We start from the raw sequence: 25,335 nt of genomic DNA, 5'->3' as shown, positions 1-25,335 counted from the left end.
GACACCCTGACAACAGTATTACAAAATAAATTACAATAGTACAGATTTAAGTGGATTTAAGTGTTGTTGGCTTGGTCAAGAAACTAACCCTCATTGTTCTTTCTTCTAAGATATAGTACTGCTACTAGCAAATGACCTTTCACTGATCATCTGTCTTGGTCTAATTAATTTGACCTTTACTATCTACAAATGTATGCGCATCACAAAAATTTAATGCCACAGTGAAACACCGCATTTCTCTCATGAAATGTGGTTCATTGTAGCTGAACTGAGAAGTTGATTGAGATGACAATGTAAAGGATCCCCATGTAAGACACATGACACGTCGTGGATGCTACCTATAGCTACATTTTTGAGTTAGCTTATTATATATTATAAATTAGTATTTAAATACAAAAAAATACAAAAAAAATCTGAAAATATTAATGTATGCATGGTCCAATTCAAGTTCAACTGTGTTTTTAAAACAATGTTGTTAGTGTAATACAGTATGATTTTTCAGCTATTTTGTTATAAATATGTGCTTACTAAAGGACAAAGGAAAGCTGGGGGTGATTTGCTATGACATCTGTCAAAACTAATGACACAAACTTCACCCAGATCAGATTTATCATTATATAAAGAAAATAAGTAATTCAAAATACAGTAACTTACATTTAGGTTATCATAAACTAGCTTTGTGCATCTGTATCAGGAAATAGGGTGTGCTTTTATTCATTTTTCAAGCTTATTTTTTATTGAATATCCTGTTTTCATCTTGACCTTATATTAAACATAGTATAAGCAAAGAAATACTAAAAAGTGTTATACTGAATCCACACAAGGTCATTTTCTGATGCACATACATTTTCCCGTTTTATGTTAACTAAAATGGTTTACAGCTGTGGCTTTCCTTGGCTGTTAGTGTCTTTTATGGGGCTTGGTAAGGTACATTGGTACTTCTAGAGCCAGGAAAGTACACTGATTATTATAGACACAGAGAACTTTGTGAAAAAGTGTGTGAAGATTATTTTTCCATTGTCCCATGTTGCATTAAACTTAAAAGAGTATATGATTTAGCATTCTGGAATAACAAAAACAATTAATTCTCTAGACACTTACAATCATGGGACCTACATGCTTGATTCATTGTACAGAATATTATGGGGAGAAAGTAGTGAGGATGCATCTAAGCATAACCAATATCAAATACCAGAATGTGAATAAAATTGTCATCAGGGCTGTCTACCTCGATCCCAAATGTTTATAGCCATAAGAAAAATCACTATGCATGTGCTCTACCACAAAATGCCATTTATTGTGGTCTTTTGGTATTGGGTACACTTAAGCTGGCCATACAGAAGTAGCATTTGTTAGAAATGTTTAATTTATGAAACATTCAACCGATTCTCTAATGGTTAGTGGGGTCAAATCAATGTATTTTTTTTCAACCATAGTCAAAGTCAGCCAGCACATATTAAAAAATTGCTGAATTGCTGAAATTCATCTATAATGGCTTACCAGACTATATGACATGTGGAATTTTAGGCAGTGTATGTGGTTACTCTGATATGTGAGCTGTGTACACATAGAAAGGAATTGATGCTTGCTGATACATAGGAAATTGAAACCACTTATCAAGAGTAGCTTCAGTAGCTTTTAAAGCTCTGTATCACATATAACAACAATGATAATTATATCATATGCTATACCATTTTACACACTTTTTAGGTGATAATATCTTGCATATATTTGTCTGTTTACTTTATTTTAAAGCAACTTGTTCTACTTCATATTGGTGTTTGTATCACATACTGTGATGGCTAACCCATTGGATTTATTTGAAAATTAATTGCATAGAATAACTCTTCAGATAATAAATGTTTAGCATTATCACGTGTTGTTTTTCTGTTTCCATAGCATAGCTGTCAATCAGACGGGAATACTATTTATTTCCATGGTACAGAGGGAAGTGAATACAATTTTGCTACAACCAGAGATGTTGACCTCTCTACTGAAGATATTCAAGATCAATGGTCTGAAGAATTTGAGAGCCAACCAGCAGGGTGAGTCCTAAATTGACAATATATATAAAATGGAGGTTGCATGATCTGCCTGCCAAATTCGTTTTCTGTTAAATGATTGATAAAGACACCCATGTCACTGGAAATATTTCAGAGTAGCAGTAATGATCAGCTAGAAAACTAAAACAGGGTGGAACTACTTTCCATGTATTGTTTTTTGTAAACAAGTTTCTGGGTTTACTTGTACCTTATAAAATCAAAAATCTTGGCTGCCCCTATCCGTGTACAATCCAATTTAATGTTTTTAAACCAAAACCGTACTTTCAAACCACAAAACTGCTATCATTATTCAGTGACAGAAAAAAATAAAAACGTGACAGTCCCAGATGACTATAATTCAATTAGAAGTGCTTTTCTTCATTCAAATATTTTTCCCTTTAAATGTTCTTCTCATATTTCGCAGTTTTTTCACCCTTGTGGATTTCAGTTAATAAAATTGTGCAGTGACTCCCACCACCTTTCACCACTGCGCTCACCTCCAGTTTAGACCTGTTTCCAGGTCTAAAATCACCTTCCCCTTCTGGGGTTAATTCCAGGCTCCTGAGCCGTTGAATCTATTGCCACTCTCTTCTCTCCTCTCTCCTCACTGAGCTGGCTTTGTCTGGACTTCCTTTCCTCCACGACTTTTCTATTGTTTTTTTTATATTAATTGTCACTTTATGAATATTTAGTTTAAGTGCAGTTTTACCCTTTACACAGGAATTTATGCCTTGGATTCTGTTGATATTATTTATTGTTTCAAGAGTGTTATACTGTTTGATGTAGTTTGTGATTGCATTTTTTTTTTTTAGACAAATTTTATCATTATTCAGTGACAAACCTTTTCGTGTACAATAAAATAAAACAAATGTGACAGTCTGAGATTACTATAATTCAATTAGCAGTGCTTTTCTTTTTTTCAACTATTTTTCCCTTTGAGTGTGCTTCTCATATTCCGCAGTTTTTCCACCTTCACCCTTGTGAGAAGCAGAATCCAACATTGAATGCAGTTCCCGCTCACCTCAATGATGGATAAATAAGGCATTTTTCATAGGTATAATAATCCTCTGTGGAACTCCAATGGTGGTACTGGCTCAGTTGATAGGGAGTTTTGGATAGATAGCCACACGAATTGGAGGTGTATATATCCCCTTGGCAGTTCACTTATGAGAAATAGGTAAAGACTCCAAAGTGTAGTATATAAGATGATTTTTTTTTTTTTTTTTCAAGGCATGCCCTTGAAAAAGTCACGTGTTATTGTGACGCAATTCGTTGGGAGTAGCCGGGTGACGTCACTTCCGGTCTACGGCTGTGACCGGAAGTTCAGATTCTGCACGCCGCATACTGCGGGGACCGAGCGGTCCGTATCCACATTCATCTACCTGAATTTTATTGTAAGTTATCTATTGTCCTTTATTAAAATTAATCTTATATACTACACTATGGAGTCTTTATCTATTTATCATGAGTGAACTGCCAAGGGGATATTTGCCTCCATAAACTCCAATTTATACATTCACATTAAATTACTTAGCTTAGTGTTTAGCTAAACACTCCCTGGTTTCAAAAGTGTGTTTCACGGAGCAGAAATTATGTTACAGGTTAAGGGTGAGGCTTCACCAGTGAAATGTTTTCCGTTCTGTGAAATGCAGAACTTACTATTATTATTATCATCATCAATATTATTATTAGGCTTCTCCTCCCCTATGAACAACATGAGTTTTACTTGAAGTTTAGAGATAAAAAATAGCTTACCATTGATTCTTATGGATTCATGAAATAGTTAGATATGTTTGTGTACTATTACCATTATATTGCTTCTTGATATACTGTAAATGTACACTTCTTTAAAAAAGTGTATAGCTTGTTGCGTTCTGAACCCTAGCAAGTACCATTTCTAACATACAGATAAGCAGTACCAGGGACTTCCTCTTTACTGCTGGCTATAGGGAGAATCACGCATACTTGTTCTCCACTATTAAGGAAATTGTTTTTCAAAGAATACTAGGCTTAATCTGACTGGCCAAGGTGGAGAGGCAGAGAGATGATATCATGATCTCCAGCTCAGCCAATCAGAAAAAGTAATGTAATCACTAAAAAAATACAAGGCTTCTCTTAAATGGCAGAGATGCGATATGGGCAGCTCTTATTATAGCAAGTAAAGGGAAAATCTCTGGTACTGCTGCCAGAACACAGTGCCACTTACTGTATATAGCAGAAGTTAGCAAAGTGTAATACAGCCAAAGTGGCAGCCAGTCTGTTATGGCATTCAAATAATTTGTTTGGTCCAAGCTGGCTCTAACTAATTGTTTGAACTGCCAAGAAACCTTAAATTCTCTTTTAAGTGATCCCAGTGTAACGCATCTCCTTACTGGCCTCTAGCATAATGCTTAGCTTTGCCCAGTGCCAACTTGCTTTTTTTCTCACACACCGAAAAATCTTAATAAACCTAAAATGTGTCAATAATAGTATTACTGGTATTCTGGTATTATACCCCTAAACATACCCTTTATTTGTGTTTTTACTTTTAGTGTGTGAACTGGTCACTCTGTTGATGCCTTATCATTTCTCTGTAAATATGATCCATATAGCCTTTAATGTATTTTATCAATTACATTTTTCTGAGTGCATTTTTTGTTCTTTACTTAGGGCCTACATTAAAATCCTAGGTTAGCACTTGGGTCAATGGAGAGCCATCTACTTCAGTTGGAGTAAATGGAGCATATTTATAGTCAGTGAACGAGAGAGAGCATGGCAATCATAATTGATTGCCAAGTAAATCAAGCATTTATTTCAAGCTTAGTATATCTGAAGAGTTTCTATGCCCAGTAGACCTTTCTTTCTTCCACTTGGGGATTTGAATGCCACTTAGAGCTACAGCTTCCAAATTATAAAGTGGTGCTATGCATACAGCAGTCTTTGCTGTCATTGATTCAGGCTCTAATGATGCACAATAGACAACTGAAGAGCTTCCAGAAAGCCACAACAATGCCTGACACTGTAGGTCAGATGTCAGGGGAAACATTATCTTGGACTGGGTTAAGAAGAGACAACAATAAATCTGCAGCTCTCTTTCCATTTCCACATAACACATTCTGCCACGCACTGTGTATTTGCATTCTCACTGTCAGAAAGGCCAGTGTCAATAAAGAATGTTTTATTTAATGCCTAATTAACCACCTAACTACACATTGTAGAACAAAGAACATTTAATCAAATCGTATATGTTGAATAGTTAAACTTAGTTCAAGAAAAATAAATCCTGGTATTTAAATTGAGTGTATTCAAACAAGTAAATTCAAAATGGCCCAACCAGGAAAAAAATTGCATGGAGAAATAAGTTAATAATAAACCATTACATGAATTAAACATAAAATACAATATCTATTATCACTTAGCCATTTTGATGTTCCTTCATTTTATGCTTCCATAACATGCTGCTTCTGTGGTGTGTTACTATATAAACTGACATGATGACTCTGTATGCCAATTGTAGTATTATTATTATAATACAGGACTTATATAGAGCCAACAGTTTACACAGTGCTTTACAACAAAAAAAGGGAAACAGTACAGTTATAATACAATAAAATACAACAGGGTTAAGAGGGCCTTCTGGACAGTTTTCAGGGATCGCTTGAAGGCAGCCAGAGTAGGAGATAGCTGGACAGATTGAGGTAGGGAGTTCCAGAGGATGGGAGAGTCTCTCGAGAAGTCCTGAGGAAGAGCATGGATGCAGGAAACAAGGGAGATTGAGAGCAGGAGGTCTTGATAGGAGCAGAGAGGATGGTTTGGGTGATATTTGGATGTAGGGATTGGCGGAGAGGGGTGGTAGACACTGAGTGGTCAGTAAGATAGATAAGTCTGGCAGCAACATTTATGATAGACTGAAGAGGGGAGCCTATGGAGAGGTAGGCCTATGAGAAACGAGTTGCAATAGTCAGGGCGAGAGATAACAAATGAGCAAATGAGTAGCTTGGTGGCTTCATTAGTTAAAAAATGTCAAATTTTAGAGATGTTTCGGAGGTGAAATCTACAAGCTTTTGACAGCAATTGGATTGAGGGCTGAAAGGAGGTGTCAGAGTCTAGGATTACACCTAGTACATTGGTATGAGGGGAGGGATTAAATGGTTGCGTTATTGATTTTGATGGACGAATAACACACAGACAGTCGTCTGGGATCTGAAACAATACGTAGTTACTCTGACTCAAAAAAAAAAAGAATAATAGTGTATACTGATTAGTTAAGATCAAGTTCAAGTTATAAACCATAAAATCCAGCAGAGTACAAAGTTAATTTCTTTGATGCAAATTGAAAATGTAAAGAAATCATCTGACAGTTTATCACGGACAATGATAAAGACCTCGTGCAATTTATGTATAAATCAACTTCACTAGAAAATGTGCAGCTGAATCCTTAATGCTGATATGCAGGCTTCAAACTCAGAAAAAAATCAAATACATTATGCTTTTAGGTACTTCAGAGATGCTTTGATTCATGTTTAATTGTTTCATTTGTTTTTCAGTTGATCTAGGATTTGCATGAAGCTGCTTCGGGATGCATTTGCATTCACTCTGACTTGTATGGGGAAGAAAAGCAGCTCAGATGCAGATAAAAGACCAACTACATTAGCCCAAAAGGAAATCTCACATGCACATATGTAAATAGGTTAAAACCCCCTTCTGTGGTTAGACTATAGCGAAAAGTGGACTTTTGTGTGTGTGTGTGTGTGTAAATATATATATATATATATATATATATATATATATATATATATATATGAGTATAAAAAATACGTTTTGTATACATTTGTACAAAACTCTACTAGGTAATAATTAGCTAAAAAAATGCCAAGCAATAATGATATTCAAGTGGACACTCTAACAACCCTAGGTACAGGAAGTTTATAACTATATTCTCCTTATTTATTTTAGCTCTTCCAATAATAGCAAACAATGCTTCCTGCAGGGAATCCATTCTGAAAAATGTATTAAAGATTGAAGATTTGTCCATCTTATCTGCCAGTACCATACATTCACCCATTGCTATCAGTTTAGTCCCAGAAACCCTGTTAAACTACACAGAAAGGTACACTGTTATGTGTTGGCTATGAAAACATTTTAAGGCCCATATAAGTACCAGTCTAACACAATCTTAACTGATATTAATGAAAGTAGTGGGTAAAGCTAATAAGTTAATGTGGCTTATTTGGAATACACTGTTTAGTGAAGAAATATAATTTAAATCATGCCGTTCTTCTGGAAATTTAGAGATAAAAGCCTAAATTGCAACATGTTTGTAATTTTGAGTATTCATTCATATGCAAATCTAATTCTGTAAACGATTGCTATAAATATACTGAAAATGTATGCCCCATGGCGATGTTTTTCTGTTACCAGGTGGGAAATATCCGGAGCTGTCATTGGCACTGAATGTGGAACAATAGAATCAGGCTCTTCTCTTGTATTTCTAAAAGATGAAGAGAGAAAATTATGTACTCCTTATATGGACACCACAGGATATGGGAACTTGCGCTTTTATTTCACCATGGGTACGTTAACAAAACTTTTCTTTTTATTAGCATCTTTTATTTCTTGCATTCTGTTATAGACTATATATTATACATCAGGACATTCTTATCAAGTACATCTAAAATATGGGACAAATGACTACATTCTAAAAAATATACTGAAATATTTTTGAGCTTTCCTTCTGCAGTTAGGTACCATTATGCTTTGTGGTAGTGTTCACTGTTTTAGGTGCCAAACAGCATTGTATTCTTTCACTTGCGCTTCTTTTTTCCCCCACCTCTTTCAACAGTGTGAAGTGGGCTACAAAACAATGTAATATGTGTTTCAGTTGAGAATGAATACACAAGTCCTCTGAATAGGCCAGCTTTCACCTCTGTATCATCTTGCTGATACCAGATGACCACATGAAATATATATATTTAGTCTTCTCGCTACAAAATATTCTCATCACATAGGACAATACTATCGGATAATTAGGTAGTTTAGCGAGGTTAATGCTTGTGATTGTGAAGATGTGAGGATGACCTTATGTTAGTATAGGAAAGGTGGGGTAAACATGTGACTTTACATGACTTTTCCTAAGGAAGTAAGAACTGTAAACTGTCTACTAACTCTCATTCCATGTACAGCAGATTTGAGGAACCTCCGCAAAACCAGTTATTTTACAATCAAAGGCAATTTGGCGTTTGTATGTTTTTCTTTGTTAGTTAGGCTGACCATAATACAATTTTCCTTTAGATTTACCTTAAACTATGTGGTTCAAGGGCCTGCCTAACTGGATACAATTGAAAGTTGTTTAGTTTCGACCTCATATTATATGGCTTTTGTTAAATCTAAGGGAAAATTGTATAAGATGATTGAATGTGTATGGGCAGCCCTATTGTCAGGACTAAAAAAACAAAAATGTAAACTGTGGTTATTTGTTACTTACATAAGGCTATAGTGCAAACTGAAAATAAACACACAAGAGAAGTGACTCATCCCCCTCAGATTGCTGTTCCCAAGGTTTCAGAGAGAGAGACTATATGCCACGAAGGATATTATTTGTGCTGTCTCTTAAGATAATCAGTGATCTGAAAATCACGTGTTTTGTATTTAATGTTTGTTTGTAAAATTATATATATATATATATATATATATATATATATATAGTGTTTATATACAATGTATGTAAATGTTTTATTATATCTTTTCATTTGACAACACTGAAGAAATGACACTTTGCTACAATGTAAAGTACTGAGTGTACAGTTTGTATAAAAGTGTAAATTTTCTGTCCCCTCAAAATAACTCAACAGCCATTAATGTCTAAATCGCTGGCAACAAAAGCGAGTACACCCCTAAGTGAAAATTCCAAATTGGGCCCAAAGTGTCAATATTTTGTGTGGCCACCATTATTTTCCAACACTTTCTTAACCCCCTTGGCCATGCAGTTCACCAGAGCTTCACAGGTTGACCCTGGAGTCCTCTTCCACTCCTCCATGTCGACATCACGGAGCTGGTGGATGTTAGAGACTTTGCGCTCGTCCACCTTCCGTTTGAAGATGCCCCACAGGTGCTCAGTAGGGTTTAGGTCTGGAGACATGCTTGGCCAGTCCATCACCATTACCCTCAGCTTCTTTAGCAAGGCAATGGTCGTCTTGGAGGTGTGTTTGGGGTCTTTATCATGTTGGAATACTGCCCTGCAGCCCAGTACCTGAAAGGTGGGGATCATGCTCTGCTTCAGTATGTCACAGTACAAGTTGGCATTCATGGTTCCCTCAATGAACTGTAGCTCCCCAGTGTCAGCAGCACTCATGTAGCCCCAGACCATGGCACTCCCTCTACCATGCTTGGCTGTAGGCAAGACACACTTTTCTTTGTACTCCTCACCTGGTTGCCACCACACGCGCTTGACACCATCTGAACCAAATAAGTTTATCTTGGTCTCATCAAACCACAGGACATGGTTCCAATAATCCATGTCCTTAGTGTGCTTATCTTCAGCAAACTGTGGGCTTTCTTGTGCATCATCTTTAGAAGAGGCTTCTTTCTGTGACAACAGCCATGCAGATCAATTTAATGCAGTGTGCAGCGTATGGTCTGAGCACTGACAGGCTGACCCCCCACCCCTTTAACATCTGCAGCATTGCTGGAAGCACTCATACGTCTATTTCCCAAAGACAACCTCTGGATATGAAGTTGAGCATGTGCACTCATCTTCTTTGGTCGACCATGGCGAGGCCTGTTCTGAGTGGAACCTGTTCTGTTAAACCGCTGTATGGTCTTGGCCACTGCGCTGCAGCTCAGTTTCAGAGTCTTGGCAATCTTCTTATAGCCTAGGCCATCTTCATGTAGAGCAACAATTCTTATTTTTCAGATCCTTAGAGAGTTCTTTGCCATGAGGTGCCATTTTGAACTTCCAGTAGCCAGTATGAGAGAGTGAGAGTGATAACACCAAATTTAACAAACCTGTTCCCTTTTCACACCTGAGACCTTGTAACACTAACGAGTCACATGACACGGGGGAAGGAAAATGGCCATTTTCACATAGGGGTGTACTCACTTTTGTTGCCAGCGGTTTAGACATTAATGGCGGTGTGTTGAGTTATTTTGAGGGGACAGCAAATTTACAGTGTTATATAAGCTATACACTCACTACTTTACATTGTAGCTAAGTGTCATTTCTTCAGTGTTGTCACCTGAAAAGATATAATAAAATATTTACAAAAAGGTGAGGGGTGTACTCACTTTTTTGAGATACTGTATATATATATATATATATATATATATATATGTGTGTGTGTAAACCTATTTAAAAACATCAGTCCAAATGTAAAAAAAAAAAGTTGATAAATGGATCCAAACCATTATAGATATCCTATAATTTTTCTTTTGTGCGGTTAAGTAATACAGCCTGGTCACTCCCCTTCCCCCAGTCTTTGAAAGACAATTAAGGAACACCAGCTGACATGAGTTCACCATCCTGTCAGCCTGTTCCTTGTCAGTATATGTCCACGTTGCACACCTGCTTGGCTCCTAATACTGCCCCTCCCTCTTTCAGTAAAGCTTCACACACGCAATGAGAATATTGGATGAACGAAAGTCAGTTTTTTTGTTGAAAATTAAGAGGTTACTCAACTTACCAAATTTCTCTTACAACAGAATACAACTTTGGAAGTGATGTTACGTACAGTATTCTTTCATATCTGAGCGTGCATAGTCTTGCTGTTCCGATTTTCTTTTCTGGATTAAACTGTACTAATTCACCAAAAATTATAGGATCTGGTATTGTACGAGAAAAAAATGTAGTGTTTGACCCTTTGGATAATTTCGGATGAAACCAAGCCAATTCTGACACTTCTCATAGACATGTAAAAAACAGTATTTTTTAACTGGATAATTACTTAGTCCCAAACTTCAATATTTTCTGAAAGCAAAGGCCCTTGTACGGAACGCACTGTGACATCTTGGGGGCGAACCAGAATGCAAATGCGCGAATTCACTCGGTCCCGTTTAACGGCGAACTTTGCTTCACCAGTGCGCATGTGTGTGCGCGCATGCGCACGCAATAGCGTCACAAATTGGCACCATACGTGGCCTATATAAGGGTAACTGACACACTTCTTCCTTGCTGTCTTGTCGGCTTCCATGCCACCAACGGAGTCCACTTCTGGGCCAACAGTGGTGAAGTTACCGCCTGAACCCAGGGTTCCAACGCCTGGGAGATTTTCGGGAGATCTAAGCAAATTCAGGGCAATCCGTAACGTGTGCGAACTTTATTTCTCACTACAACCCCCGGACAGTCTTCTTGGAAGCCACCAAGTTTGGATTTATCACCTCCCTGCTCCTGAGTGAACCTCAGTCCTGGGCACATCGACTTCTTGAGGAGCACAGCCTACACCTAGACTCCATGTCTTTTTTGGCGCCATGGCCCAACTATACGATGATCCACAGCGTTCCTCCACAGCGGAAGCTACTCTTCATGCACTCCAGCAAGGCCACAGAGCAGTAGAGGAGTATGTCATGGATTTCAGACTGACACCCAGTGGAATGATGCAGCACTGTGTCACCAGTTCCACTTAGGCCTATCTGAGGGGCTGAAGGACGAACTAGCTCGGGTTCGGTGTTCCAGACACCTTAGAAGCATTAATTTCGCTAGCTATCCAGATAGATTATCGGCTTTGGGAATGCCGTGCGGAAAGGTCTACCCAGCACCCCCGTCCGGTCTGGATGATGCCACGGTTCGCAACTCCGGCTCATGTCACCGCCACTAAGCCCATTCCTGTCAATCCTGCTTTTGTTAGCTTCCCATCAGATACCCTGGAACCCATGCAGCTCAAAGTAATGCGATCAACTCTAAACCGCTGAAAAGCGGCACCGCCGGCAACAGAATAACCTCTGCTTATACTGTGGTGAAACCAGCCATTATGTATGTTCTTGCCAAGCAAAGTTATGTAAGTGTCTCTCCATCTCGCCTTCAAGTTATCCAGCATCCACTGCCAGTGCTACTCACTTAGCTCTCCCTGTCTCGTTTCAGCTCCCGGGAGGTACAATATCGGTCACCGCAATTATTTATTCTGGGGCATGTAGCTGTTTCATTGATCTTACCTTTGGCATCCAACAATGCATCCCTCTTCAAACCAAGACTCAAGGGCTTTCTATTTTCCTAGCAGATGGGTCTCATATTAAGTCCGGACCTGTGACTCAGGAGACCCCTCCACTTCCTTTGGTCACTCCTTCAGGCCACAAGGAGTTGCTAAGTTTGGATGCTATTGCTTACCCTTTATTTCCGGTCATCCTGCCATGGCTGCAGGCCCACAACCCGCAAATCGATTGGATGTCTGGAGCTATCAAGTCTGGTCTCCCCCAGTTCTGCCAGTACCCTGACACAGATCTGTGTTCTGTTGTGCCTAAACTTATGACAGTTATCTCGCTGTTTTCAGTAAACGAGGGGCTGAGACCCTTACCCCTCATTGTACATACGACTGCCCAATTGAACTACTTCCAGGGGCCGATATATATATATTGGTCGGATCTTCCCTTTATCGGAAGGTGAATTGGAGGCACTGAAGGAATACGTGGACGAAAGCCTAAAGAAAGGGTTCATCCATCCATCTCCCCAGCAGGGGCAGGAATTTTCTTAGTGGAAAAGAAGGACCACTCTCTCCACCCCTATGTGGACTACCGGGAACTAAATAAAGTTACGGTAAAAAAACGTTATCCTCTTCCTCTGATACCAGAACTTTTCCAAAGATTTAGTCTCCATTTTCACCAAGTTAGACTTACGAGGGGCCTATAATTTGGTTCATATTTGTGAGGGGGATGAGTGGAAAACAGCGTTCCTCACCAGGTTAGGGCATTTTGAATATCTGGTGATGCCCTTTGGTCTCTGCAATGCTCCGGCTACCTTCCAACATTTTGTAAATTATATCTTCAGAGACTGGTTAGATATCTTTGTTATCGCCTACCTGGACAATATCTTGATTTTCTCTGCATCTCTGGACCAACATCGGGGACACGTCAAAGATGTTCTCGGCCGTCTCCGTCAACATGGACTATATGCCAAGCCTGAGAAGTGCAAATTTGAGCGGCAAAGTATCCAGTTTCTAGGCTTAGTAATTTAAACTGGAAGAAATTAAGATGGATCCTCAAAAGGTCTCAGCCATCTTGGACTGGCCCGCCCCGTCAGACAAAAAAGGGGTCCAGCGCTTCGTAGGTTTTGCAAACTTCTATAGGAGATTTATGAAGGGATTCACTGATATCATGTTCCCCATTACACAGCTCACGAAACAGAATACTCGGTTCTGTTTGTCTCCTGGAGCCCAGACCACCTTTTCATTTTTGAAAATACTTTTGACAACTGCTCCCATCCTGAGTCACCCAAATCCTGCCCTGCCTTATCTCCTTGAAGTGGATGCGTCAGAAGTAGCTGTAGGGGCAGTTATTTCACAAAGGCAGGGTTTTAAAGATCTTATACATCCTATAGCCTTCTTCTCTCATAAGCTTTCCCCGGCACAGAAGAACTATGACGGTGATCGAGAACTTTTGGCCATCAAGGCTGCTCTTGAGGAGTGGAGGTACTTATTAGAAGGGACAACACACCCTATCCTCATCTTCACAGATCACAAGAATCTCGAGTATCTAAGATCTGTTAAACGGCTGAGGTCACGTCAGGCACAGTGGGCGCTATACTTCTCAAGATTTTCCTCCCATATTACCTACCGGCCGGGATCAAAAAAATGTCAAGCCAGATGCGCTCTCCCGCATGTTTGGTAATTTCATATTGTTACAGATTAACCAGATGGCCCACATGAAGCAAGCTTCTGCAAATAGTCCCTGTCTCTCTGAGGTATTCCTGGTACCCAGAGATGGGTTGTTATGGCTAGGAGACAAGATCTTTGTCCCTGAAGAGGTACGAGTGATGATTTTGGGGTTATGCCATGACCACCCTCTGGCGGGCCTTTGGATCTATTACAACGTATGTTTTGGTGGCCAGACCTGGAAAAGAGTTGCAGGTAATATGTGAATTCATGTACCATCTGTACCCGGAGCAAGTCTGTGAGAAGCAAGGCATGGGGCCTGCTCAAGCCACTACCAGTTCCTAACAGGCCTTGGAAAATGGTCACCATGGACTTCATAGTGGAGCTTCCCCTGTCAGAGGGCTGTTTCGCCATTTCCTGCCACTCAGGAATACAGCCACCACCAAGGAGACCACAGAAGTTTTTATTAAGGAAATTGTTAGGCTTCACGGGGGACTTGCAAATATTGTTTTGGATAGAGTGGTCCAGTTTACCTCCCATTTCTGGAAAGCTTTGTGTGGTGCGCTGAAAATTGAGCTGTCTTTGTTGTCCGCCTACCATCCTCAGACTAATGGACAATCCGAAAGGATCAACCAGTTGTTGGAACAATATATGCGTTTTTTTACCACGTTTGTCCTAGATGATTGGGTGGCCCTAGTACCATTGGCAGAGCTTGCCTACAACAATGCCAAACATTCTGCTATGGGGCAATCCCCGTTCTTCGCAAACTACGGTTTTCACCCGTCTTTTTTACCTGACGTTTCTGCTGAACCCGCAGTTCCAGCAGTACAGGATACCATTAATTTCCTCAACCGCAATAGTAAGCTGCTACAAAAAGCAATAATTAAGGCACAAGCAGCCTCTAAAAAGATCTTCGACAGGAAGCAGAGGGGAACTGATCCTTCAACCAGGTCACCATATATGGCTATCTACATCTAACCTCCGCCTAGCCTGTCCCTCAAAGAAATTGGCACCCAGGTTTATTGGACCTTTTCCGGTCAAGAGAAAACTCATTGAGGTCTCTTATGAATTATACTTACCTGACTCACTCAGAACCCATCTGGTGTTCCATGTCTCCTTGTTAAAACCTGCAGTCCCCAACTCCTTCCCTGGCAGAAGCTCGGAACCACTTGAACCTGTGATTATCGATGGGGATGAAGAATGTGAGGTAGAGGCTATTTTGGATTGCAGGAAAAGAAGGGATCAATTGCACTTTCTCATCAAATGGAAAGGTTACGATCCGGAAGAGAATTCCTGGGAACCGTAACAGAATATCCATGCTAAAGAACTGATCCACACTTTCTTTCACAACCATCCACAGAAGAAGGGCCTATTGGGCACCCGGAGGTTGCCCATAAGGAGGGGGCAATGTAAGGAACGCACTGTGACATCCCGGGGGCGTACGAGAATGCGCATGCGCAAATTCACTCGTTCCCGTTTTAACGGTGAACTTGCGTTCACCAGTGCGCATGCCTGTGCGCAGAAGCACGCAAATGCGCATGCAATAGCTTCATGTTTTGGGACCATACGTGGCCTATATAAGGGTAACTGACACATTTGTTACTTGCTGTCTTTTCTGCAGCTTTACCTGTATTCCTGATCCTGAACCTGCTGTATCCTGTTGACTTCCTGATTGACCTCCTGGCTTGTCCCTCACTTCGTCTGCTTGCTGCCCGCCCTGATCTTGGCTTGTTCCTGTGACTACTCTTCTACTTATCCTTGTCTGCTTATCTGCTACTGGTTCTGGACTTGTTCACCTCCTTGTGGGGCGACCCTGAAGACCGCGACCTGGTGTTCAGCACGCAGCAAAATCCATCCTCACCATCAGAGGCTCTGATGAAGACCTGTTGACACTTAGACTCCGCACCTCGGGCTAGCCCGTGTCTACCACCAGTGTGACCTGTCTGTGTTCCTGTTCCACCCGATCCTGTGAGGCTACCTCTGCATGTCAGGCTCAGCCACCAGCTGTGTTACAGTCCGGGAGAAAAACATTTTGGTAGTTGTAATTTTTTATGTTACACAACATTATATAGCGGTTTTTAAAACACAAATTATTTGGCAAATACACTTTAATGAATTTTAGTGCACACACATACAATATAATTCCCATTTTTTTTGTAAAATATAATTGATGATGTTACACTGAGTAAATAGATAACTAACATGACACGCTTTAAAATTGCGTATGTCTGCTAGAATTATTGCTCTTGCTATGAGGTTTGTGGTGACACCTCGCATGCATGGTGCAATCATCTTTACTTTACTTACTTTGTACGCTTTCTCTTTAATTTTTTTTTTTTAGATCAACTTTATTTCTATAACAAGGGTGAACAAAATCCCTTGTGATAGCATGGGCTGTCTCTCCTCTGCCTTCAAAAACATCTGATCAAACCAAGATCAGCTTGATCATATGCTGTTACAAGTAAGGGCTTGCAAACAGCAAACCAAAATCGGGTTTCATAGATCATTGAGATGATCGGGAAACTTCTGTTCCTTCTTCATCCTTGTGGTCAGCTGGCAAAACCGCTGGTTCCCCAGGGGGGCAACCCCCTTCTACCAGATATAAAAGTGATCCAGCAGCTCTATAGCCGCTTATAACACTTTTAAATTATTCAGCATTGCTGGCTGAAAAAAGATACCAGGTGTCATGGCTACAGTGGCAGAAAGTAGTAGTAACACATTTCTCAGAGGATACACTCACTCAATGAAAGGGCTATAATAGAAAGAGAAAACTGAAGAAAATGTCAGCTTGGCTCACACTTGCTATATGCACCATGACTTAATTTTCTCTTAAAGTTAGGCACACCCCCTAATGCTCATTAGTTGATGGGTCTTATCTAAGATGGTTTCCGGCTTATTTAGTGTTACTGCACGTGTGCGTGCCCAAACACTCCAGGACACCTATCATGCATCCAGCATCGCAGAGGCCTTAACAAATATGGCCACCAGAGCAATCCGCAGTCGGTAGGATTTGAATAATGTACCGTGCCTGCACTGCCACTAGAAGTAGAAGTTACACAGCAGAAGAGGAACAGACAGATTATCCCAACAACCAAAAGAGTAAACAGACAAGTTAGCTGCACCCAAATGACTTGAGCCTTCACAAAGCTTTATTATTCCAGGACTAGATCACAGAAGAGTCTGCCCTTATAAAGTATTTTTCACCCAAAAAAGGCATAATCTTTTTTACCTGTAAATTATATGCCTTAAATACAACAAATTCACAATTAATCTAACGGAAAGATTGTTTTTGAAAATAAGTATTTTGCAATAGGGTCTTTATTGAGTTAACTCATTTGTCTTTATAAAGCCTAGCTAAAATATTTTGGCTAGTTTCATATCTAAGCAACTCTACATGTTGCATTTGCGTGGACACACTGTCTGCATTTTCTGCAGAAAAAGGTCTCTGAAAGGTTTTTAAAACAGTGTTATCGTGTGGGAAACCGCACTACGTTTTTCAGTGCATGGGGGTACTTTTAAGAGTAATTGACACCACTGCACGTTTTCTGCATGCAGGAGTGGAAATGCATGCAATTTACACGCATCCCCACACTCACATATACTGTTTGTGAACCTAGCCTTAGAGTCATGTAGCAATGTGGCAAGTGAAGGGATTTTCACAATGTGATTTTTTTTTTTTTTTTTGTAGAAAGGCAGATCTGTTGTTTTTGCTCACAATAATGATTGGGATGTGTTGCTAACTTTATTACATGTATTGCTACTTGCTTTGCCCTCTACAGAAAACAATGCACATTTCTAATATTAAGAGAACAAGTCAAGCTTTACCAGAAATTGTTCTAGCAATATTCGACATTTACTGTCATGTTATGTGTCATCAGTTTATTTATTTAATTAGGCTTGCTACATATACACTGAACAAAATGTCTGTCTGTCGGTCTAAATCTGTGTTAGTGAGCACTTCTCCTTTGCCGAGATAATCCATCCACCTCACAGGTGTGGCATATCAAGATGCTGATTAGACAGCATGATTATTGCACTGGTGTGCCTTAGGCTGGCCACAATAAAAGGCCACTCTAAAATTCACACAGATTTAGCCAGATTTGTGAACAATATTTGAGAGAAATAGGCCTTTTGTGTACATAGAAAAAGTCTTGGATCTTTGAGTTCAGCTCATGAAAAATGGGGGCAAAAACAAAAATGTTGTGATCTAGTGATATAAAAAGGTAAGAATTTTGCCACAAATATGACAGCAAGCATTCTTTAGTTTAGGACTAATTAACTGTGAAACGATTTTTTAGCCCTAAAGGATTGTCTTAGATTTTTTTAGTAATTTTTCATGCAGTAAAAACTTTTTTAATAAATCTACATAGCAAAAAGCATGCAATATTAAGTCACCCAATAATGCAAAAACCATGGAGTACAACTGCTAAGTAGGAGTTCATAACAACAAAAAATGCTAGCTCAGCTAGTGTTTTTTTGTTTTATTTTTTTTACTTAGGGTGGTTTTTGGTGGATCAGATGTGCTTAATGAATATTTAAATCAAAATGAGTAAAAATACTGAAGACTGTGTTTAGAGTTTGCCTCATAATTCAATGTGGTTAGTAAAGACTGAGAGAATGTTAACTTAGGAATGAAAGCAATGTGCACTTAAAGTGTTTGTAAACCCCCTCGTATACCCAGTGAAGTTAATAGCCTCCGGTGATATATAGAGATAAAACAAAACCTCCTACATACGTTTTACTTGTTTATCTGCAGTCATCTCTTCTCTACATCCCTTCAAAAGAGCACAATTGTGATAAAATCCTACAGCATCTGTCAGGAACAGAGGGGAGGGGGTGGAGAGAGTTACAACTGTTATACACTGTGTTAGAGCTGATTGGAGGAAAGGGACTACCCCCCTTCAAACAGCGCACAGGAGAGAAGGGACATGCAGAGCTAAATAGACAAGCTGTGTGCTGAGCTCCCTCCTCCCGTCACAAATTTATCTCATGTGTCGGGAAAACATGTCAGAAGTAACTCATGCTGATAACAGAGGTACAAAACACCAGATAGAAACCACACTCAGAGCTTTGGAGGGAGACAAGTAAACACTACAGATACAGAGTAAAACCTTGGATTGCGAGTAACTTGGTCTGCAAGTGTTTTACAAGACAAGCACATTTTTTAAAAAATTTTAACTTGATAAATGAGCGAGGTCTTGCAATACGAGTAGCGTCACGTCACAACTGAGTATTCAAGAGAAGAGAAATCCCATTTTAGTCAATGAGAGCTGTCCTAATTAGCACTACTAAAGTCCCTCCAACTTTAGAAACATTTCCTGTACTACTTCAAGGTGACTTCTATCCGACTTGTACCCATAGACTTTGGTTTGTGAAAAAAATGCTTATGCTCTTAAAAGCTCAAAGGAGCATTCTCTAAAGTTGCCTTGAAGTCAAATTGCTATATTCTTTTTATATGGACTATAGACTGAAGGACTTATGAATAAATGGTTGTGGAACGAATCATCTAAATTTCCATTATTTCGTATGTGCAAATTTGCTTTGATATACAAGTGCTTTGGATTGCAAGCACATTTCCAGAATGAATTATGCTCGCAATCCAAGGTTTTACTGTATGTGCTTTGTTCAGATTTCATGACTGGGGTTTACAACCACTTAAATTACTCTCTCATGCAGGGGCATTCCAAAAACAGGACTTGAATAGATGATAAGTAAATATAGCTTGATTTTGATAAGGTAACATTATCTACTTTTAGCCTAGGTTCACACTAGTGCTACTGCCTAATCATGCATTTTTCAGTGTGTATTCGTAGCCCATTCTTACGCATGTTTTTGATGCGTTTTCATGCTTCCTGCCTTTTTTTGTAGGAGGAGAAGGACTGATTGTAGAACACAAAACCCTGCCAAAAATGCACCAAAATGCATGTTTCATGCATTCCTATTGAAGTCTATGGGGTTAACAACACTTTATGCTGCACCAAAGAAGCACCTTCACCTTTTCAAAAATGACAGTGCACTATGTTGCATTGATGTGCATGGCACCAGGCCATTTTTTTGCGATACAACACTTATTTTAACCACTTGCCGTCTGCTCACATGGAGCCTACTGCGGCAAAGTGGCTCTACTGGGTCCAGCGACGTAGACCTACGTTGCTCGCTCCCGCTGTATTCAGACACAGCTGGAGTCGGGCCAGGGGAGGAGAGGCAGTGATCACCGCCGCTCTTCCCCGATCGTCGGGAATTCGAGTGAGGAAATTCGCCCGCTATGTGACAGGCAGTAACAGATTACAGGATTCAGCATAGCTGAACCTGCGATCTGTGTCTCTGTCACACAATCCCCTCCCCCCACACACGTCAGTAAGCATGAGGCATACATTTAACCCCTTGATCACCGACAGTGTTAACCCCTTCCCTGCCAGTGTCATTTGTTACAGTAACAGTGCATATTTATAGCACTGATTACTGTAGTAATGTCACTGGTACCCCCAAAAGTGTCAAAAATGTCAGTCAGGGGTCTGATCTGTCCGCCGTAATGTCGCAGTCCCGCAAAAAAAAATTGCAGATCGCCGCCATTACTAGTAAAAAAAAATAAACAATAAAAATGACAAATCTTTCCCGTAGTTAGTAAACGCAATAACTTTTGCGCAAACCAATCAAAATACGCTTATTGTGATTTTTTTACCAAAAATATGTAGGGGAAAACAAATTGGCCTGAAATGTTAAAAAATTTTGATTTTTAAAATTTTTTTGGGGAATGTTATATAGCAGAATGTAAAAAAATATTGTTTTTTTTTTTTTTTAAATTGTCGCTCTTTTTCAAAAATGAAAAATCGCAACGGTGATCAAATACCACCAAAAGAAAGCTCTATATGTGGGGGAAAAAGGACATACATTTTATTTGGGTACAGCGTCGCACGACCGCGCAATTGTCCGTTAAAATAACGCAGTGCCGAATCGCAAGATATAGCCTGGTCAGGAATGGGGAAAAATCTTATGGTCTTAAAGTGGTTAAAAATACGCTCATTTAGAATTTTTTTTGTCAAAGACGTTTAGCTAAATACATTTTGGCCTAAATATATGACAAAAATTGAGTATATTGGATATTTTTTCACAAAATTTTCGCTCCTTTTTTTATTTATATCGCAAAAAATTAAAAGCGCAGAGGTGATCAAATACCACCAAAAGAAAGCTCTGTTTGTGGGAAAAAAAGGACGTAAATTTTGCTTGGGTACGGAGTTGCATGACTGTCAGTTAAAGTCGCGCAGTGCCAAGTTGCAAAAATTGACCTGGACGTTAAGCAGGAAAATCCTCCGGGGCTAAAGTGGTTAACTGACGATTGCGTGGTCGTGCGACGCTGTACTCAAATAAAATTGATGTCCCTTTTTCCCCACAAATAGAGCTTTCTTTTAATGGTATTTGATCACCTCTGCGGTTTTTAAAAAACTACGGCGGCTGGTCGGCAAGATGTTAATGTAAAACTGAAAAAAAAAAGTGCACTATCCTAAACCAGCATATACAGTGGGTACGGAAAGTATTCAGACCCCCTTAAATTTTTCACTCTTTGTTATATTGCAGCCATTTGCTAAAATCATTTAAGTTCATTCTTCTTCCTCATGAATGTACACATAGCACCCCATACTGACAGAAAAACACAGAATTGTTGACATTGTTGCAGATTTATTAAAAAAGAAAAACTGAAATATCACATGGTCCTAAGTATTCAGACCCTTTGCTCAGTATTTAGTAGAAGCCCCCTTTTGATCTAATACAGCCAGGAGTCTTTTTGGGAAAGATGCAACAAGTCTTTCACACCTGGATTTGGGGATCCTCTGCCATTCCTCCTTGCAGATCCTCTCCAGTTCTGTCAGGTTGGATGGTAAACGTTGGTGGAGAGCCATTTTTAGGTCTCTCCAGAGATGCTCAATTGGGTTTAAGTCAGGGCTCTGGCTGGGCCATTCAAGAACAGTCACGGATTGTTGTGAAGCCACTCCTTCGTTATTTTAGCTGTGTGCTTAGGGTCATTGTCTTGTTGGAAGGTAAACCTTTGGCCAGGCTGAGTTCCAGAGCACTCTGGAGAAGGTTTTTGTCCAGGATATCCCTGTACTTGGCCGCATTCATCTTTCCCTCGATTGCAACCAGTCGTCCTGTCCCTGCAGCTGAAAAACACCCCCACAGCATGATGCTGCCACCACCATGCTTCACTGTTGGGACTGTATTGGACAGGTGATGAGCAGTGCCTGGTTTTCTCCACACATACCGCTTAGAATTAAGGCCAAAAAGTTCTATTTTGGTCTCATCAGACCAGAGAATCTTATTTCTCACCATCTTGGAGTCCTTCAGGTGTTTTTTAGCAAACTCCATGCGGGCTTTCATGTGTCTTACATTGAGGAGAGGCTTCCGTCGGGCCACTCTGCCATAAAGCCCCGACTGGTGGAGGGCTGCAGTGATGGTTGACTTTCTACAACTTTCTCCCATCTCCTGACTGCATCTCTGGAGCTCAGCCACAGTGATCTTTGGGTTCTTCTTTACCTCTCTCACCAAGGCTCTTCTCCCCCGATAGCTCAGTTTGGCCAGACAGCCAGCTCTAGGAAGGGTTCTGGTCGTCCCAAACGTCTTCCATTTGAGGATTATGGAGGCCACTGTGCTCTTAGGAACCTTAAGTGCAGCAGAAATCTTTTTGTAACCTTGGCCAGATCTGTGCCTTGCCACAATTCTGTCTCTGAGCTCTTCAGGCAGTTCTTTTGACCTCATGATTCTCATTTGCTCTGACATGCATTGTGATCTGGAAGGTCTTATATAGACAGGTGTGTGGCTTTCCTAATCAAGTCCAATCAGTATAATCACACACAGCTGGACTCAAATGAAGGTGTAGAACCATCTCAAGGATGATCAGAAGAAATGGAAAGCACCTGAGTTAAATATATGAGTGTCACAGCAAAGGGTCTGAATACTTAGGACCATGTGATATTTCAGTTTTTCTTTTTTAATAAATCTGCAACAATGTCAACAATTCTTTGTTTTTCTGTCAGTATGGGGTGCTATGTGTACATTCATGAGGAAGAAGAATGAACCTAAATTATTTTAGCAAATGGCTGCAATATAACAAAGAGTGAAAAATTTAAGGGGCTCTGAATACTTTCCGTACCCACTGTATATCATCAAATAAAATCAATGAGTGTATATGTGAACAACAATTACCAAATGGTAATGTGAAATAATGATGGATTAAAAACCAACATAAAATATTATCAGGTGCAAGTATAATAATTTTGTGAAAAGAAAAGTTCAAGTCGTGTGCAAATGATTCCTATAAAATGGCTTAAACCAGTGATAAGTTAATAGAAATAATACTCTGAATAGGTCCCATATAAAGTCCTACTCAGTGACATATGTTAAATGCTGACATGTGCTCTCAATATATGTAAAGGTAATGGCCGCTTACCAGCAGGCTGCAGGCAAGCAGCCTAAATCACCCGATTTCTCAGTATAGGAATTCAATCCCCCTCCATTTGGATTCTCAAGCTGGCATCTTTTTCGTGGAAACAGCGGACATGAACATAAACTGACCAGCTCTTCAGAATGTAGTCCCAATCTTCTTTCACTCTCTGCTTCAGCTATGATCACCAGTGCAGCAGCTGACAGGCTCCATAGGCAGACAGCCTCCTCTGATGCAACTTCCATTAAAGTCTCCTCTCTACTTCCTCCCGACTCACCTCTTACCCGGAAATTCCTGTCTGTCTTCCTATGAGTATTTGGGGTTTATCCGTGTGCAAATTCCCCTTTTACTTATATTAGTAGGCTTGTATCTTCTCTTCTGGTGTCCGCAGGAAGCTGGGCGGGATCCCGGAAGTGAGGTGGAGTGTTGTCATCTCTCCTTCACTTCCCGGTATGCGGACAAAGCGTCTGGTTGCTAGGAGATGGCCTTTAAAAAGAGCGGGTGCGATCTCTCTCCTTACCCCGCTGACGAAGTCACGCCCATTGACGTAACGCGGAGGAGTCTGACGTCACCCGTGGAGCTCCGATGTCTGAATGAGTTACCATATGCCTGCATTTGAGAACTGTGGCCGTGCCTTCCATGTGAGTGGTACATTTTATGCTTTTATAATAAAATGTATTGTGACAGAGAACATTAGCTCTAGTCTTTTATATTTTTTGGATGATCTATTATCAGTCCTTTGGGGTTTGAGAATTCTGTGAAGATTGCTGGTCCTTTTGGCTGTCCCCATTGGTTGCATAAGGCATAGTGACCCCTGGTGGTCGAATGCTGTAGGTGAGAGGCTGTAATACTCTTTGGTGAAGGAATCACGTTTGCAGTGGTGTCTTATACCTACCTTTCATGCACTGGAGATCTGCCAATTCTTGTGGACTATATGGACTCTTAATATACATCAAAGTCAATTTTATGCACATAAATTTAAACTTTTATTCACATTAAATGTCTTAGTGCTGCACTTTTTGTTTTCATTTTGCTCATTATAAGTGTTGTTAGGTTTGACCTATCCTGGTGTTCAGCTGCTTTTCCTTTTTTCCATATGATCATAGCGCTGAATAATTTATCTGTTTTATTTGTACCTGACAATGTAAAATTGTCAAAATCCTGGTAAACCTAAACTGGGCATGTGATGCAAATCTTTAGCAGTGGTTACCTTAAGTTAAAATCCCAGAAAGGATCAGTGGAATCAGAGATTTTTTACAGCTGAATTTATAAGCAGATCTCAACTTTTCCTTTTCTTGAGCTTGGTCCTATCCCAATCCAGCCTCCTGAGCCTTTCAATAGTCCTTTAAATCTGAACCAAAAATATAAAACGCAGATATAAAAGACACAAATTAATGCAGGACTCTGTTCATTAACCACTTTACCACCGGAGGATTTTGCTGTCTTACGTCTGGGCCACTTTTTGCGATTCGGCACTGTGCGAATTTAACTGACAATTGCGCGATCATGCAACGCCATACCCAAATGAAATGTACGTCCTTTTTTCCCACAAACAGAGCTTTCTTTTGGTGGTATTTGATCACCTGTGCGATTTTTACTTTTTGCGCTATAAACAAAAAAAGAGCGACAATTTTGAAAAAATAACAATATTTTTCAATTTTTTTTATATGAAATTCCCCCCCCCCCCCAAAAAAAATGTAAAAATCAAAATTTTTTATCATTTTAGGCCAATTTGTTTTCTGCTACATATTTTTGGTAAAAAAAAATCGCAATAAGCGTATTTTGATTGGTTTGCGCAAAAGTTATTGTGTTTACTAACTAAGGGAAAGATTTCTGTCGTTTTTGGTGTTTTTTTTTTTTAACGAGTAATGGCGGCGATCTGCGATTTTTTTTTGAGGGACTGCGACATTGCGGCGGACAGATCGGACCCTTGACTGACATTTTTGACACTTTTGGGGGTACCAGTGACATTACTACAGTAATCAGCGCTCTAAATATGCACTGTTACTGTAAAAATGACACTGGCAGGGAAGGGGGTTAATTTTATTGGAGAGGGAGGGGTTTATGTATGCCTGGTGCTTAC

General features: G+C 39.9%; 1 protein-coding gene across 3 annotated transcripts in view; it reads left to right on the top strand.

Annotated features, from left to right (window-relative positions):
• The window catches only part of RELN (reelin), a 782,434-nt gene that overhangs the window by 406,085 nt on the left and 351,014 nt on the right, over positions 1-25,335 (top strand). For 2 of the 3 annotated variants that reach the window (XM_082254410.1, XM_082254409.1), the window contains exons 11-12: positions 1,900-2,045; positions 7,443-7,594. The exons of the other annotated variant lie outside the window; for it this stretch is intronic. In XM_082254410.1, coding sequence (XP_082110536.1) covers positions 1,900-2,045; positions 7,443-7,594 — 298 coding nt within the window. The remainder of the gene's footprint in view (positions 1-1,899; positions 2,046-7,442; positions 7,595-25,335) is intronic. 3 annotated transcript variants of the gene reach the window in all.

Source organism: Pelophylax lessonae (genome assembly GCF_965119305.1).
Source record: "Pelophylax lessonae genome assembly, chromosome: 4".
NCBI lineage: Eukaryota > Metazoa > Chordata > Amphibia > Anura > Ranidae > Pelophylax > Pelophylax lessonae.
Note: the sequence above shows the minus strand (reverse complement) of the source record. Positions and strands in the feature narration are given on the sequence as shown.